The sequence below is a fragment of the Microcaecilia unicolor genome, chromosome 13 (assembly GCF_901765095.1).
Source record: "Microcaecilia unicolor chromosome 13, aMicUni1.1, whole genome shotgun sequence".
NCBI lineage: Eukaryota > Metazoa > Chordata > Amphibia > Gymnophiona > Siphonopidae > Microcaecilia > Microcaecilia unicolor.
This window is the reverse complement of record NC_044043.1, coordinates 44,081,742-44,097,598: the sequence shown is the minus strand read 5'-3', so window position 1 is coordinate 44,097,598 and position 15,857 is coordinate 44,081,742. Positions and strand designations below refer to the sequence as shown.

The following is a 15,857-nucleotide window of genomic DNA, read 5'->3' as shown; positions in this document are numbered from 1 at the left end:
AAAACAAAATTGAGGACGTTATAATGCCTTTGTATCACTCCATGGTGCGACCTCGAATATTGTGTTAAATTCTGGTCGCCGCATCTCAAAAATATAGTGGGATTAGAAAAGGTGCAGAGAAGGGCGACAAAAATTATAAAGGGGATGGCGCGACAAATCTATGAGGAAAGGCTAAAGCGACTAGGGCTCTTCAGCTTGGAGAAAAGGCAGCTGAGGGGAGATATGATAGAGGTCTATAAAATAATGAGTGGAGTGGAACGGGTAGACGTGAAGCGTCTGTTTACGCTTTCCAAAAATACTAAGACTAGGGGGCATGCGATGAAGCTACAAAGTAGTAAATTTAAAACGAATCGGAGAAAATGTTTCTTCACTCAACGTGTAATTCAACTCTGGAATTCGTTGCCAGAAAATGTGGTAAAGGCGGTTAGCTTAGCAGAATTTAAAAAAGGTTTGGACGACTTCCTAAAGGAAAAGTCCATAGACCATTATTAAATTGGACTTGGGGAAAATATTTCTGGGATAAGCAGTATAAAATGTTTTGTACTTTTTTGGGGATCTTGCCAGGTATTTGTGACCTGGATTGGCCACCGTTGGAAACAGGATGCTGGGCTTGATGGACCTTTGGTCTGTCCCAGTATGGCAATACTTATGTACTTATGTAAAAACTACTGTACACATAAAAAGCCACATAAAATTCTAAAAGACCCCTCCCCCCCCCCCAAAAAAAAAAAAAAACTGACATTTTGTGAGAGCCTAAGCTGTAGCTTGTTTAGCTTATGCCTAAATCCAGCACTGCTAAAAAGAAGCTGCAGACATTTAAGCCTGCTTGGGATCAGGTGTAAATGTTTTTACATGTGATTTACTCCTACTTTACAAAATACAACTCTGCCTATGCTCTGCCCAAACGCACTTACACTTTCATCTGTGTAAGAAGTGTTTTATACATGTAAAAATGCCTTTATTAAATACCCTGTCTTTGTTGATCGCTGCCAGATGTAGTGGCATTCTACAGACATACACAGCAGAGAGTCCCTGCTTCTTGAGGCTTTCGAGCTAATAAAGAAAGGCTCACGGACAGAAAGCACATCTATGTGTAGAAATGTAATTGGATAGCACGTAAAAATCATTGGAGCAGCCACTGGTTGCTAACATACATTAAGGGGCAAAAATGTTGTCGTCTTCTATTAATACATTCTAAATAGCAAAATCGTGTGTTATTTTACTGTAACGCGTGTTAGTTTATGGCTACAAAACAATGAGATAGATGCAAAGCAGCTCATTATTATGCAAATTGAATAATGCAGCTTGCCTTGAGCTCTGCAAGCTGCGTTATCCTTGGGAAAAATGCCAGCTGAAAGCTAGTGTTAATTTTCCTTCCTGGGAGCATCTGGCTGCCAACACATAGCACCATCTTAGAGCTTCCCAAAGATGAAGAGCTACCTCTTTGAATCCCTGTTGGTCTGTGGGTTCCAGGACAAAAACAAAAACTACCGTTAGGGGTCACCAGTGGCATTTTGAGCCCAGTTGGAGATTGCTTCTGCCCCAGAACCCATAGATCACCAGGGGTTCAAAGAGGTGGGGGGGGGGGGGGGGTGCACGGGGATGGCTTTGAGGAGAGAGGGAGCACTCTTTATCTTAGGAAGTTGTGGCCCCTTTAAGAAAGTTCCCTGGAAGCTGAATAACGCAGATTATGAAGTTGATCACAAGTTGCTTGATTTCATGTACCAAAAGAGTCACTAACTTGTGGTAGCTGAGATATGGCAGGTTAGTGACTCCTGCAGTAAAATGTCAGCTTTTACCACAGCTTAGTAACTCTCTCCCCCCTCCCCCAAATAGTTTATATGTTGCATTTGGTTTCCGAATTTTAAGTACTGCTGTGGAGGTTCTTGATGGGGGATGGGAAGCAGTTTTCCTCTTGCTCTTTTGGGCTTTCAGCTCAGTTGGAGAAATAGCCTCTATTAGGCTACAGCAGGGGAGGGAAACCTTTATACACAGAGGGCTGCATGAATGTCTGTACTACCTCTAGTGGGTCAGAACTGGAAATACACAGAGCTCCATAGACCACCTGTGATAAATAAGTTAAAATTTAAATGCAAATGATGGAAACAAAACTTAGAATGGCTATTCTGAAAATATTTGCAATGTACAGTATTCTAAAATTGCCAGAACGTTGGCTAATGATGTTTTCTGTTTATACTTCCATGGGGACTGCATAAAGTTCAATGGCAGGCTGCAGGTTGCTCACCCTGGGCTGCAGCGTCGTGAACTTTCAAGTGCCACTAGCTGGGTTTCGCTTACTATTAGGAGCAATAGGCTTCAGATCTCCTTCTACCACTGGCACTCCTTGTGCCTTAGGGCAAGTCCCTATATCTCCCATTACTTCAGGTACCCATTTAGATGGTAAACTCTTTGGGGTAGGGACCTATTCTGCTAAATGCTTATCACCATTTCACAATGCTATGTACATCCAGTAGCACAATAAAAATGAGTATTGTCACTGTCTGCAGCTCTCTCTGGAACTTGATGCACGTATACTCAGAATCTCAACTCAAGGTGATGCTGTTCTGTAGTGGTTGAGAGACTGTCCCTCATGCCAGGGTAGGGAGTGTTGCTTCCACTGTAACCCCAGACTTGGCCTACTAAGCTCAGGAATCAATCTCTGGTCTCTCAATTGGCGGCCCTGAGCAAACCTGGTCAGCCCACAAGAGTAGTTAATTTACTTCTTAACAAAATACTTGTCCTTTTTAATAAAAGAACAGTATACAATTTTATTTTTAGTTTGCCATTGACAGACAGGTTTCTAGAAGCAGCTTTCAGCTTTGCCACTCCTGAGTTACAGAAACACCTACCCCATGTGATACTGAATCTCTTGTGCCAATATACATAGGACAGTACTTACAGTATCCTTAATTTATATGAACTCCACCAATGTACAAAGTCTTGACATTTCAAAGTGGGGAAAACTAGTGCCTTGTGCATTTATTAACAGAAGTTTATAAAGTCATACTAATTTGTGCTTGATCTCTTCACAGTGATTCTGGCCTCAATCCAGCAATGCCTGTCGCTTCAAATTCAGGTAATTTCCAGAGTGAAGAGAGATGGCTCCAGCATATCCTCTGATTAAACCAGTGCACCAGACAGACCAGTCAGTACTGATCTATGGATATGGACTGCTGGAATGTCTGACCAGACCGGCGGCTCATTTCAAACATTTTTAATGGTTTGGCGCAGGGGATGCTTTTTGCTGATGGCATCTAGGCTGCAGCCCAACCTGGATTTGTTTAGGGATAGTTTCTTGGTTTTTTAAGCTTCGTTCTTATGGTCTGTAGTACAGAGCTTAATAGGTACCTCCATCATACAAACAAAATGAACTTGTCCCAAAAACATTTTGTATAGGATGCTGAATTTGCTTGTGTGGAAGGGATCCTGCTGGATCTCCCTTGGGGCATAACTTCAGGAATAGATTTTAAAAAATACTTTTTCAAAAATGACCGTGATGGCCCTAAATGCTGCGGGGTAGGTATTCATAAGCATGTGGCCAGCATTGGATGTTGCTCACATAAACACTTTTGTTTAAATCCCTTGCCATGCTAAACAGATATATTTTGGCCATATTATGTTGACTTAAATAGCCAACATTTATCTATACATATATATCTAGAGGAAGGGCTGGCGAGCAGGATCTAAGCTTATCTGTGTAAATGAACCACACATATAGCAGCCCTAACTTAATATGGGTTACTTGTCTGTATAAAGTTAGAATTGCATATTCAGCTTTCCAGTGTACATAGATATTAACCATTATTCCAAAAATCTTTATGGAGATAGGAGGACTAGGCAGCCTAATAATGCCGGTAGTGAGCCTGTTCTATAAGGACACTTGCATGCACAATTGTCCTTATAGTAGTGTAAACCCATATCACTGAGTCGAAATGTTGGCATGAACATTTGACAGGTCTATAGCTCATGTAATTGTGTGCGTAAATATCGCATTTAACGGTATTCTGGGGTCCTTTTACAAAGCTGTGTTAGAAAGTGGCCTTAGTGCACCCTTAACACGGGTCTTTCCCCAGCGTTGAGGCCATTTTTTACCTCTGCCAGAAAATGGCTGATTATCCATTTTCCGAATTAATGGGCATCCACTAATGTTGCTATTAGCATGCAGCCATGACCAAAATTTAGCCTGTGAGCCCTTACCACCATCTATTTTGTAGGTGGTAAGGGCTCAAATGCTATCCCGTTCTAATCAAGCTTCTCCTACTAACCTTCAAATGCACTCGATCTGCAGCCCCTCCCTACCTCTTTACCCTCATCTCCCCTTACGTCCCTACCCGTAACCTCCGCTCTCAAGACAAATCCCTCCTTTCAGTACCCTTCTCCTCCACCGCCAACTCCAGGCTCCACCCATTCTGCCTCGCCTCACCCCATGCTTGGAATAAACTCCCTGAGCCCATACGCCAGGCCCCCTCCCTGCCCATCTTCAAATCCTTGCTCAAAGCCCACCTCTACAATGTCGCCTTCGGCACCTAACCACCATACCTCTTCTCAGGAAATCTAGACTGCCACAACTTGACATTTCATCCTTTAGATTGTAAGCTCTTTGAGCAGGGACTGTCCTTCTTTGTTAAACTGTACAGCGCTGCGTAACCCTACTAGCGCTCTAGAAATGTTAAGTAGTAGTAGTAATCAGCACGAGGCAATGTAGATGTTCTAACTGAATAGCACAGAAATGCCCCCTCCCAGAAAATAATGTTTTAAATATTTTTTACTGCGTGGTTTGCGTGTGCACGTTCAGAATTTACAATGGGACCACCGCAGCATATGCCGCCGTAAGCCCTTTTAAGCTGTGGTAAGCATACGCTAGTGCTAACCACAGCTTAGTCAAAGGAGCCCTCTGTAAGTTGCCCTTGTAAATGTCAGCCCTACCTATGGCATACCCATACCCCGTCCCTGTGAGCACCCCAATATTTATGTGCTATGCCATTTGAGCGCATAATCATGGAATAGCAATTAGGTGACATGCTGCTATTTCTGCAGGCAAATATATATATTTGCATGAATAGCAGTATTCTATAAATTAATGCACACAATTGGCATTAATCGGTAAATTTAAGTGACCTATTATGGAACAAGGAGAATAGTGCACTGGTTCTGTTATTTTTAGGAATGGCTCTTTTAAGAAGGAGGGATGGTGCTGTGTTGTTGTTTACATTTGTATTAAACACAGCTGTGACAGAGAAGCAGTGCAGTTTAACATCAGACAGTACAAAACACGGGCGTAGCTGGTGGGGCCATGGGCCCCCGCAGATTTAACCCTGGAGCCCTGCTTTCACATACATACCCCCACCGCCGACCTTCCCCCTGCCAGGTACCTTTGCTGGCGGGGGTCCCCAACCCCCCGCGAGCCGAAGTCCTCTTCAGCGCCAGTGTCCAGGGCGTTGCTGATCTGGATTCTGTTTCTGTGAATCCTGCACGTAGGACGTGAGGACTCACAGAAACAGAATCCAGATCAGCGAATGCGCCAGACTCAAAGACTGGCACTGAAGGGGACTTGAATTGAGCATGAACAGTATTTTATGACATCAAATAGGCTCTTTGGAGTGGAACAGTGGGCAGAGAACTAAGGAAGCCCAGTTCAAATCCCACTGTGGCTCCTTGTCACCTTGGGCAGGTCACTTAACCCTCCATTGCCTCAGGTACAAACAGATTCTGAGCCCATTAGGGACAGGGAAAATATCTATTGTACTGGATTTGGTATTGAGTGGTGTGACAGGAACACTGTTGGGCCCTTAAATTTTAGTCACATCTACTATAATAAAACGCACTTCCAGCGTTCTGAAGCTGACTCCGTGGCTTCAGTGATGGGTTCATAACATCGTAATATTCGTAAGTCTGTCACATCTCTCTATGCTCCGCCCTCGCATCAAAACGTGATGACGTCGAGGGCGGAACAGTGAGAGTGAAGGCAACGGTGCACAGTTACGACATCAAGGGACGTATCACATGGAACTGTATGGGAAGAAGGGAGGAGCGTCAGGAGAAGAGGTCATTTTCAGTGAGTGAAGGCAATGGTGCGCGACGTGGACTGACCTATCAGAGGGAACTGTATAGGAAGAAGGGAGGAGCCTCAGGCAACGGTACGCGACGTCCAGGGACCAATCAGAGGGACGTGTATGGGAAGAAGGGAGGAGCATCAGGAGAAGGGGTCATTTTCTCTGAGTGAAGTCAACGGTGCAAAGCACATTTATCCTAACACTTCCTTCCATATCATCAAGCTGATCAATCCATAGACTGGTGGGTTGTGTCCATCTACCAGCAGGTGGAGATAGAGAGCAAACTTTTGCCTCCCTATATGTGGTCATGTGCTGCCGGAAACTCCTCAGTATGTTCTCTATCTCAGCAGGTGGTGGTCACACACAGCAGCAGCTCTGGCTAGGCCTCCAAGCCTAATTCTTAGGTTTTGTTGAGTGCCTGGGGTTGAGGGCTCTTTTGAGCAAGTGCAAACCTGGTGGTGCCAGGTCCCTCCTTTTCTCCCCCCTCCCGCTGGCTCCGTTTAAAAAAAAAAAAAAAATTTTGAACGTCCTTAAAGGCGTTTATTTCGACGTTTATTTAAACGTTTATTGCAGCTACTCACTGGGACACCAGGTCGTTACAGCTCGGAGCGGACAGCAGGTAATTTTTACCTTTTTATAGCGGGCAGGGGGTTCCCCGATTTATCTCCACGTGGCATATGGCGTCGGAGGGCGAGGGCGTAAAGAGTCGCTCCCCGGATCGCTTGGGCGCTTCTAGAGGGGATGCGGGGGTCTTAAAGCCTGATTCGCCCTTGTTGGGTGACAGTTTCGTGGCCGATGAATGTCCCGGTCCTTCCTCCGGCGTGGCGGTTTTTCCCGCCATAAACGCCCATCCCCCGCTCCTCGCCTCCGCCATCTTGGCCGGCCACGCGGCTCGGACGGCTTCTTCTTGGGCCGCCCTTGAGGTTGGAGACATTAATGCCATGAACGCCCTTAATTTGGGCGACGGCACAAAAGCGGCTAAAGTTAAGCGCCGTTCTTCCCGCGCGGCTCCTTCGCGGAGTGTCGCGCCAGACGCCATTTTGGATGCGCAGCATGTCTCTCCCCCGCTCTTGCGAGCGCCGGTTGAGGGTGCGTCTAGGGCTGTTGCCCAGGCTGCGGAAGTGCACAGTCTGGGGGGTTTCTCCCCCGAGTTTGTTTTGCTGCTGCATCAGGCCTTCCTTATGCAAAACGCTGCCCCTGCTTCCTCGTCTGGTAAAGAGGTTGAGGTTCCCAGAGGTAAACGCCCTCGGGTTGATTCCCAGGCCTTGGAGGACTTTGTCTCCTCCGATGTAGATGAGGGCAGCGTATCTGAGGTCTCCCAACGGTCCTTTGCAGATTCCTTGGAGGAGACGGATCCCCGCTCGGATGGAGCGGATGACCCCTCTGCAGCACGGATCTTTCGCTCAGAGGATTTGCCCAACCTGTTAATGCAGGCCATGAGCATTTTAAAGATTTCCTCTCCGGAGGACGTCTCTCCCTCAGCCCCTGTTGGCTCCGCCATTATGCTGGGGACGAAGCGCCCGCCTAGAACCTTCCACGTGCATGATGCCATGCACACCTTAATTGCGGCTCAATGGGATGTCCCGGAAGCGAGCCTTAAAGTGGCTAGGGCTATGTCCCGCCTCTATCCTTTGACTGAAAGCGAACGTGAGGCCTATCTGTGGCCTACCGTGGATTCTTTAATCACTGCGGTGACTAAGAAAACGGCGTTGCCGGTGGAAGGTGGCACGGCCCTAAAGGACGCCCAAGACAGAAGATTGGAGGCGGCCTTAAGGTCGTCCTTTGAGGCAGCTGCTTTAAGTTTGCAGGCCTCAATTTGCGGCTCCTATGTGGCCAGGGCGTGCCTGACTATGGTGCAGCGGGCTTTCCCCTCGGATCTTTCCTTGAGGGCTGATTGGCCGGCCCTGGAATCGGGCTTAGCCTATTTGGCAGACTTGCTGTATGATGTCTTGAGGGCCTCAGCGAAAGGCATGGCTCAGACAATCTCTGCGCGGCGGTGGCTCTGGCTGAAACATTGGTCTGCTGACCACGCCTCTAAATCCCGCCTGGCTAGATTGCCTTTTAAAGGCAAGCTGCTCTTTGGGGTCGAGCTGGACAAAATCGTGACCGATCTCGGCACGTCTAAGGGCAAGAAGTTACCAGAGGTCAGGGCTCGGGCTAGTACTCGCCCTGGTACCTCCAGAGGACGGTTTCAGAAGCCCGTCGGTACCGCCCGGGCAGGTCGGGCTCCTCTGCCCCCTCTTCCTTCAAGAGGAACTTCTCCCCCAAGCAGCATTCTTTTCGCAGAGACCGCTGTCCCGGAGGTGCTCCCTCCGGTCCTCCCCCAGGGTCTCGTACCCAATGACGGGGCCTTGGTCCACGCCCCAGTGCAGATTGGAGGACGGCTGTCCTCGTTTATGGGTGAGTGGACCACAATAACTTTAGACGCTTGGGTGCTGGAAGTCATCAGAGACGGCTACAAGCTAGAGTTCTGCCGACCCTTAAAAGACGGGTTTGTACTCTCTCCCTGCAAGTCTCCGGTCAAAGCTGTGGTAGTGCAGCAGACCTTGAACAATCTGATCCGCCTGGGGGCGGTCGTTCCGGTGCCAGAAAATCAGCTTGGCAAGGGACGTTACTCCATTTACTTTGTGGTACCAAAGAAAGGAGGTTCTGTACGGCCTATCCTCGACCTCAAAGGGGTCAATCGGGCCTTGAAAGTTCGGCACTTTCGCATGGAGACCCTCCGCTCTGTTATAGCGGCAGTGAAGGCAGGAGAGTTCCTGGCATCCTTGGACATCAAGGAAGCGTACTTGCATATTCCCATCTGGCCTCCTCATCAACGCTTTCTGCGTTTTGCAGTACTGGGCCGACACTTCCAGTTCAGAGCCCTCCCGTTCGGGTTGGCTACTGCTCCGCGGACCTTCCCCAAAGTAATGGTGGTCATCGCGGCCTTCCTGAGGAAGGAAGGAGTACAAGTCCATTCTTATCTGGACGATTGGTTGATCCGAGCCCCTCTTATGCAGAGTGCGGCAAAGCTGTGAACCGGGTGGTTGCTCTTTTGAGCTCCCTGGGTGGATCATCAACTGGGAGAAAAGCCAGCTGCGCCCGACTCAGTCCCTGGAGTATCTGGGAGTTCGATTCGACACCCAAGTGGGCAGAGTGCTCCTGCCAGACAATCGGATTGTCAAGCTTCAGGCTCAGGTGGACCAGTTCCTTGTAGCCTCTCCTCTTCGGGCTTGGGACTATGTGCAGCTGTTGGGCTCTATGACGGCCACGATGGAAGTAGTGCCCTGGGCCAGGGCTCATATGAGACCACTACAGCAATTTCTGCTGCAGCGCTGGACTCCGATGTCGGAGGAGTATGCTGTGCGCCTTCCCTTGGTCCCAGCAGTGCACAAGGCGCTGAGCTGGTGGACGCAGACAGTCAAGTTGTCTGCAGGAATGCCTCTGGTGACCCCGGAGTGGATTGTCGTCACGACAGACGCCTCTTTGACGGGCTGGGGAGCCCACTGCTTGGGAAGGACAGCGCAGGGGCTCCGGTCTCCTGCAGAGGCAAGTGGTCTATCAACCTCCTGGAACTCAGAGCCATTCGGTTGGCGCTGCTGGAGTTCATCCCGGTACTGGCGTTGAAGCCAGTACGGGTCCTGTCGGACTATGCCACGGCTGTGGCCTATGTCATCCGCCAGGGAGGTACCAAGAGCGCCCCTCTAGCCAAGGAGGCTATGAATCTCTGCCAGTGGGCGGAAGTGAACCTGGAGCAGCTGTCAGCGGCCCACATTGCCGGAGTCATGAATGTCAAGGCGGACTTTCTCAATCGCCATACCTTGGAGCCCGGAGAGTGGCAACTATCTGCTCAGGCGTTCTTGGACATCACAAAGCGCTGGGGCCAGCCGAGCCTAGATCTCATGGCGTCATCGGCCAATTGCCAAGTGCCGCGCTTTTTCAGCAGAGGACGGGACCCTCGATCCCTGGGAGTAGATGCTCTTCTCCAACAGTGGCCGACACAAGAGCTTCTCTATGTGTTCCCGCCCTGGCCCATGTTGGGCAGGGTGCTAGACCGGGTGGCAAAGCATCCCCGGCAGGGTAATCCTGGTGGGTCCGGATTGGCCCAGACGTCCCTGGTATGCGGACTTGTTCAGGCTCTCAGTCGCCGATCCTCTGCGGCTGCCAGTGGAGCAGGACCTGTTTACATCAGGGTCCCGTGGGGATGGAGGATCCCTCCCCCTTTGGTCTTACGGCCTGGCTATTGGGCGGCAGCGTCTGAGAAAGAAGGGTTTCTCAGACAAGGTCATCGCCACTATGCTGAGAGCGAGGAAGCGCTCTACTTCTACTACTTACGCCAGGGTTTGGCGTATCTTTGCAGCGTGGTGTGAAGCAGGCTCACTTTCTCCCTTCACTGCTCCAATTTCTTCAGTGTTGGCGTTCCTGCAAGAAGGTCTGGAGAAAGACCTGTCGCTCAGTTCCCTTAAAGCCCAGGTAGCGACTCTGGCTTGCTTCAGGGGCCGCCTGAAGGGTGCTTCCCTGGCTTTGCAGCCAGATGTGGTGCGCTTTCTCAAAGGAGTTAATCACCTGCGCCCTCCTCTGCACTCAGTGGTGCCGGCGTGGAATCTCAACCTGGTGCTAAGAGCATTGCAGAAGCCGCCTTTTGAACCCTTGTCGAGGGCATCTCTGAAAGACCTGACGTTGAAAGCAGTCTTTTTGGTGGCTATCACTTCAGCCAGAAGAGTTTCCGAGCTCCAGGCACTCTCAGGTCGAGAGCCTTTTCTGCAGTTCACTGAGGCAGGAGTGTCTATTCGCACAGTGCCTTCCTTCCTGCCCAAGATTGTTTTTCGCTTCCATGTGAATCAGCAGCTCTGTCTCCCTTCCTTTCGTAGGGAGGTCTACCCAGAGGAATACTCTGCTCTCAATTTCTGGATGTGAGACGAGTCATCATCAGATGCTTGGAAGTGACCAATGATTTCCGGAAATCGGATCTTCTGTTTGTCCTGTTTACAGGTCCTCGTAAGGGTCTGCAGGCTGCTAAGCCTACAGTGGCAAGATGGGTCAAGGAAGCCATTGCAGCGGCTTAGGTGGCCGCGGGGAAGGCCCATACCTTTGCCAGGCATTACCGCTTGACTGTGGCTGCTCGGGCGGAGGCCCGGTTTGGAGCTTCAGTGTTGCGGTCAGGGATTTCTATGTCCCGCCCTGGGTGAGTACTGCTTCGGTACATCCCACCAGTCTATGGATTGATCAGCTTGATGATATGGAAGGTAAAATTATGTATCATACCTGATAATTTTCTTTCCATTAATCATAGCTGATCAATCCATAGCCCCTCCCAGATATCTGTACTGTTTATATTCTGGTTGAATTTTAGGTTCAAGTTTAGCCTTCAGTTACTTCAGGAGGACTTCGTGTTCAAGTTCTTCTTTCACCTGGATTCTTCAAGAGTTGAGACGAGTTTGTGTTACAGTGAGCTGCTGCATTCCTCTCCCCTCCGTTTTACGGGGCTGGATTGAGATTTAAATTCTGCCGGCACTCCCTCCCGCTTCGTGCGGCTGTAGGGCAGCTTTGTACCCCTCCCGCTTCGGCGGTGTTAGGGTCAGTCAGCTCCTCCCGCGGTTGCGGTTGCAGGATAAGCCAGATCCCCCCCACATCGGCGGGTGTGGTGTCCCTCCCCCGCTCCGCGGGGATGAGCTGGACGGATTCCCCTCCCCCACTTGTGTGGGGATGAGCTGGGTTAATTCCCCTCCCCCGTTTCGGCGGTGGTGAGCTGGGCAGAGTGTCCCTTCGTGGGTGTAATTCTCTAAGTGCTGAGTCCTGCGGATGGAGCTTTGATATCGACATACTGAGGAGTTTCCGGCAGCACATGACCACATATAGGGAGGCAAAAGTTTGCTCTCTATCTCCACCTGCTGGTAGATGGACACAACCCACCAGTCTATGGATTGATCAGCTATGATTAATGGAAAGAAAATTATCAGGTATGATACATAATTTTACCATTTAAAACATTAATGGCAGAAAGTCATCACCTTGCTAACGCCCGTTTCATTTCTTTGAGAAACGGGACTTTTTTTTACTAGTGTTCTATAAATTTAATAAATTCTATCCACTATTTCCAGGCAATTGGACATTCCCATGACATTTGAAAAATTGTTCCTTTTGTCCACACATGCCCCTTGATTTTAAAAATGGCACCCAAATTCAGGCATAATCCCAAGATCTGCGATCAAATAAATTAGTTAATAAGCCATTATCAATCAATTATTGATGTTAATTGGCTGTAATTACGATTTGTGCACAGATCTGGCTGCACGCGATTCTGTACAGATCTGCACCCAAATCCCCTTGTGTGCAACCCAAAAGTGGGGAGTGACTATGGCAGGGGCATTCCAAAGAATTGGGTGCAGTGTTATAGAATTTGGGGGCTGTGCACCCAATTGCATGCCAGGATTTACACCAGATTTCAGTTGGTATAAGTTCTTATGCCTAAATTTGGGCGCCAGAATATGCACATTGTTCTAAAATGAGCACTCGGCACTGCGTGCCCTTTGTAGAATAGTGCTATGCACAAATTTTTTCCCTTCGCCATTTACTGAATCCATCCCATGATGCAATTGTGGGGTGTAAAATCTCATCTGTATAGCAGTTTGTAGGTAGTGTAGTACAGAATTAGAGATGTTTGCAATTCAGAGGCCTCATCGTATTCTACTCAAAATTATCATCTCAAGCTGAAAGATGTTTTATTGAATTGACAGTGCCTAATTCTGCAGCTGCCTATAGGGCATTTCTGAGTTACCCAGTAACTGTGTGATAACAACCCTTTCACCTTCTCTGGAAACTGCCGTGTGAGTGGCGATTGTAATCAGCTGGTACTTACACGTTTTGGTTCTTAAAGACTGAGTGGTGTAGAACGAGTAGAAGTAAATCGATTTTTTTTTTTTACTCGTTCCAAAAGTACAAAGACTAGGGGACACTCAAGGAAGTTGCATGGAAATATTTTAAAACAAATAGGAGGAAATATTTTTTTCACGCAACGAATAGTTAAGCTCTGGAACTCTCTGCTGGAGGATGTGGTAGCAGTGGTTAGTGTATCTGAGTTTTTAAAAAAAGGTTTGGACAAGTTCCTGGAGGAAAATTCCATAGTCTGCTATTGAGACAGACATGGGGAAGCAACTGCTGGCCCTGGGATTTGTAGCATGGAATCTTACTACAATTTGGGTTTCTGCCAGGTACTTGTGACCTGGATTGACCACTGTTGGAAATAGGATACTGGGCTAGATGGACCCTTGCTCTGACCCAATATGGCTACTCTTATGTTTTTATGTCCTGCTTGGTGAAAGCTTATCCATAGCTAAAATGGTTGTGTTTCAAAGCCTGAGTGATAGGAACACAATATGATACAGTTACACAACACAGTACTTTGAATAACAGCTAGTAAACTGCATCTAACTATCAGTGTATACAGATTGCTTTCTTTGCTGCCTTTCTCTTGCTCTGTAGTAACCTGTTTTTGAGCTCTTCTAGATACTTTGGGTTGCACCATCTCAGCCACCCTTCTGTTTTCTCAATGTTGGTGCTCGCATCGCTGGTTAATGCTTACACTGCCTTATGGAAATTAGCAGAAGAAACAGTCTCAGCATCCTGTTTTCAACAGTGGCCAATCCAGGTCACAAATACCCGGCAAGATCCCCAAAAAAGTCCAAAACATTTTATGCTGCTTATCCTAGAAATAATGGGTTTCCCCCATGTCCAATTTAATAATGGTCTATGGACTTTTCCTTTAGGAAGCTGTCCAAACCTTTTTTAAACCCTGCTAAGCTAACCGCCTTTACGACATTTTCTGGCAACAAATTCCAGAGTTGAATTACATGTTGAGTGAAGAAATATTTTCTCAGATTTGTTTTAAATTTACTACTTTGTAGCTTCATCGCATGCCCCCTAGTCCTAGTATTTTTGGAAAGCGTAAACAGACGCTTCACGTCTACCCCTTCCACACCACTCGTTATTTTATAGACCTCTATCATGTAACACCTCATATCAGCCGCTCAACTTTTCTTTCTCTCGCATTTCCTTCTTTACAACAGGTAGACGGAACGCACCCCCGCTGAACCTCTCAGGCCTCCCGGGCACAGAGAAACTTAATGAGAAAGAAAAGGAGGTAATTTGGGGACACAAAAACCAATTAAGGGAAGGCCTTTTTCAGCACTTTTGTAATTTAAAACAACTCAGGTTTTCCAGTTAAACTTGGAGTGGAAACTAGAATAGCTTGAACTACTATAGCCTTAAAACTCCTGTAAAGCAAAGAGCAAAGTGATTAAAAGGAGAAGGTAGCTGAAAGACTGTGAAGTAGAGCAGAGAAGAGGACTATTGTTTAACTACAGTTGAGGAGGGGATAAGAAGGTAGGACACAGTAATCAGACAGGGAGTGAGAGGAGAAAACATGATAGCAAAAATAAGTAACTTATAAAGGGGCCCTTTTACTAAAGCTTAGCACATGCGAATGGAATTAGTGCGCACTACATGCGAAGAAGCACACGGGTATAAATTGGACTTCTTAGCATGTAACACATGCTAATTCCGTGAGCACCCACTAAGGTGGAAAGACAGAATTGTAACCTGGGATTCCAGGCCAGAAGCAGGCTGTTTGTGCTGCTTTTTAAAAGACCATGCACCTGTAGGAGCTGGCTACATCAGAGAACCTTTTGAATGAAAGAACTACTTTTTGGTGTATTTTCCTCCTGACCCGTGAGAGGAACAGGTCACCCATTTCTCTGTTGTCAAATAAATTGGTTTATTTCACTTTTAAGCTTTTCTGTGGCTGTGCTATTCAAGGCTCCAGGTTCACATTTGTGGTTCTAGTGGTGGGATCTCTGCTTCTGTGAATAGAAGAAACCAGAATCCTCAGTCTCCAGGTTTCTGGGTCTTGTAACCAGGACCAAAACATAATTTGGGCTAGAGAGATTAGCTATGCCCAAATAGGGACAAATGTCCCATGCAAATGTACCTGTCCCATTATTTCATGAGTTGACCCCGGATCATTTCCTGGTGAATTTTGAAAGGACTGCCTGCATGGTTGGTTGGCCAGAGACGAACTACATATTTGAGAAACCTGTTAACAAGCAGCAGCCAACCCTGATGTCCAGGCTGCCTATAAGGATATTAAGATAGCCATCCTGGAGCTGGCAGGGTGTACCCCAAAATCCTGTAGGCAGTGGTTCTGTAAAATCACTCTCCATTTAAGAAACTCCCTGCAGTTTTTCTACAGGCTGAAAGAGATTACATGGAGGTGGCTGCAACCAGAGGAAAAATCCAGCATAGAAATAGCGAATGTGATTCTCTTGGAGTAGTTCCTGGATGGGCTACCTCACAATGTGTGACGGCTGACTTTGGTGACTGCCTTGGAAGTGGCAGAAGTATTCCACCAAGTGCAACCAGTCCTGGAACCAGGGAAGGAAAGGAGACCAGGTAAAAGCCCTGGAAGGCAAAAAGAGAAGGCAGGGGTTGAGCACCGCAAGGGAAGAAGCCACCGTCAAGCCCAGGAGCCCAGAAGGGAAGGTCAGTGCGATGGAGGCCATCCTTGCCTAGTATGCTATACACCATGTGAACCCGGGTACAAGAAACAGGCTTTTTCACTTGCTTGGAGATGAGGGGCATTTGGCAAGAGGCTACGGACATGACTGCTGTAGAGCCACACTTCTGTAATTTTGTGGAAGCCTCCCAGCCAGGAGGCAGGAACTTTGTTCTCCAGGTTGAACTAGAGGGGAGCCCATGTCAAGCAGTGCTGGACTCCGGCAGTGTGAAAACTCTCGTCTAAAGAGGAATCCTCACTCAACATCAAGT

General features: G+C 47.9%; 1 protein-coding gene across 6 annotated transcripts in view; it reads left to right on the top strand.

The window, feature by feature from the left end:
• The window catches only part of TADA2A (transcriptional adaptor 2A), a 57,314-nt gene that overhangs the window by 37,334 nt on the left and 4,123 nt on the right, over nucleotides 1-15,857 (top strand). For all 6 annotated transcript variants that reach the window (XM_030222322.1, XM_030222319.1, XM_030222321.1 and 3 more), the window contains 2 exons: nucleotides 3,033-3,076; nucleotides 14,102-14,175. In XM_030222322.1, coding sequence (XP_030078182.1) covers nucleotides 3,033-3,076; nucleotides 14,102-14,175 — 118 coding nt within the window. The remainder of the gene's footprint in view (nucleotides 1-3,032; nucleotides 3,077-14,101; nucleotides 14,176-15,857) is intronic.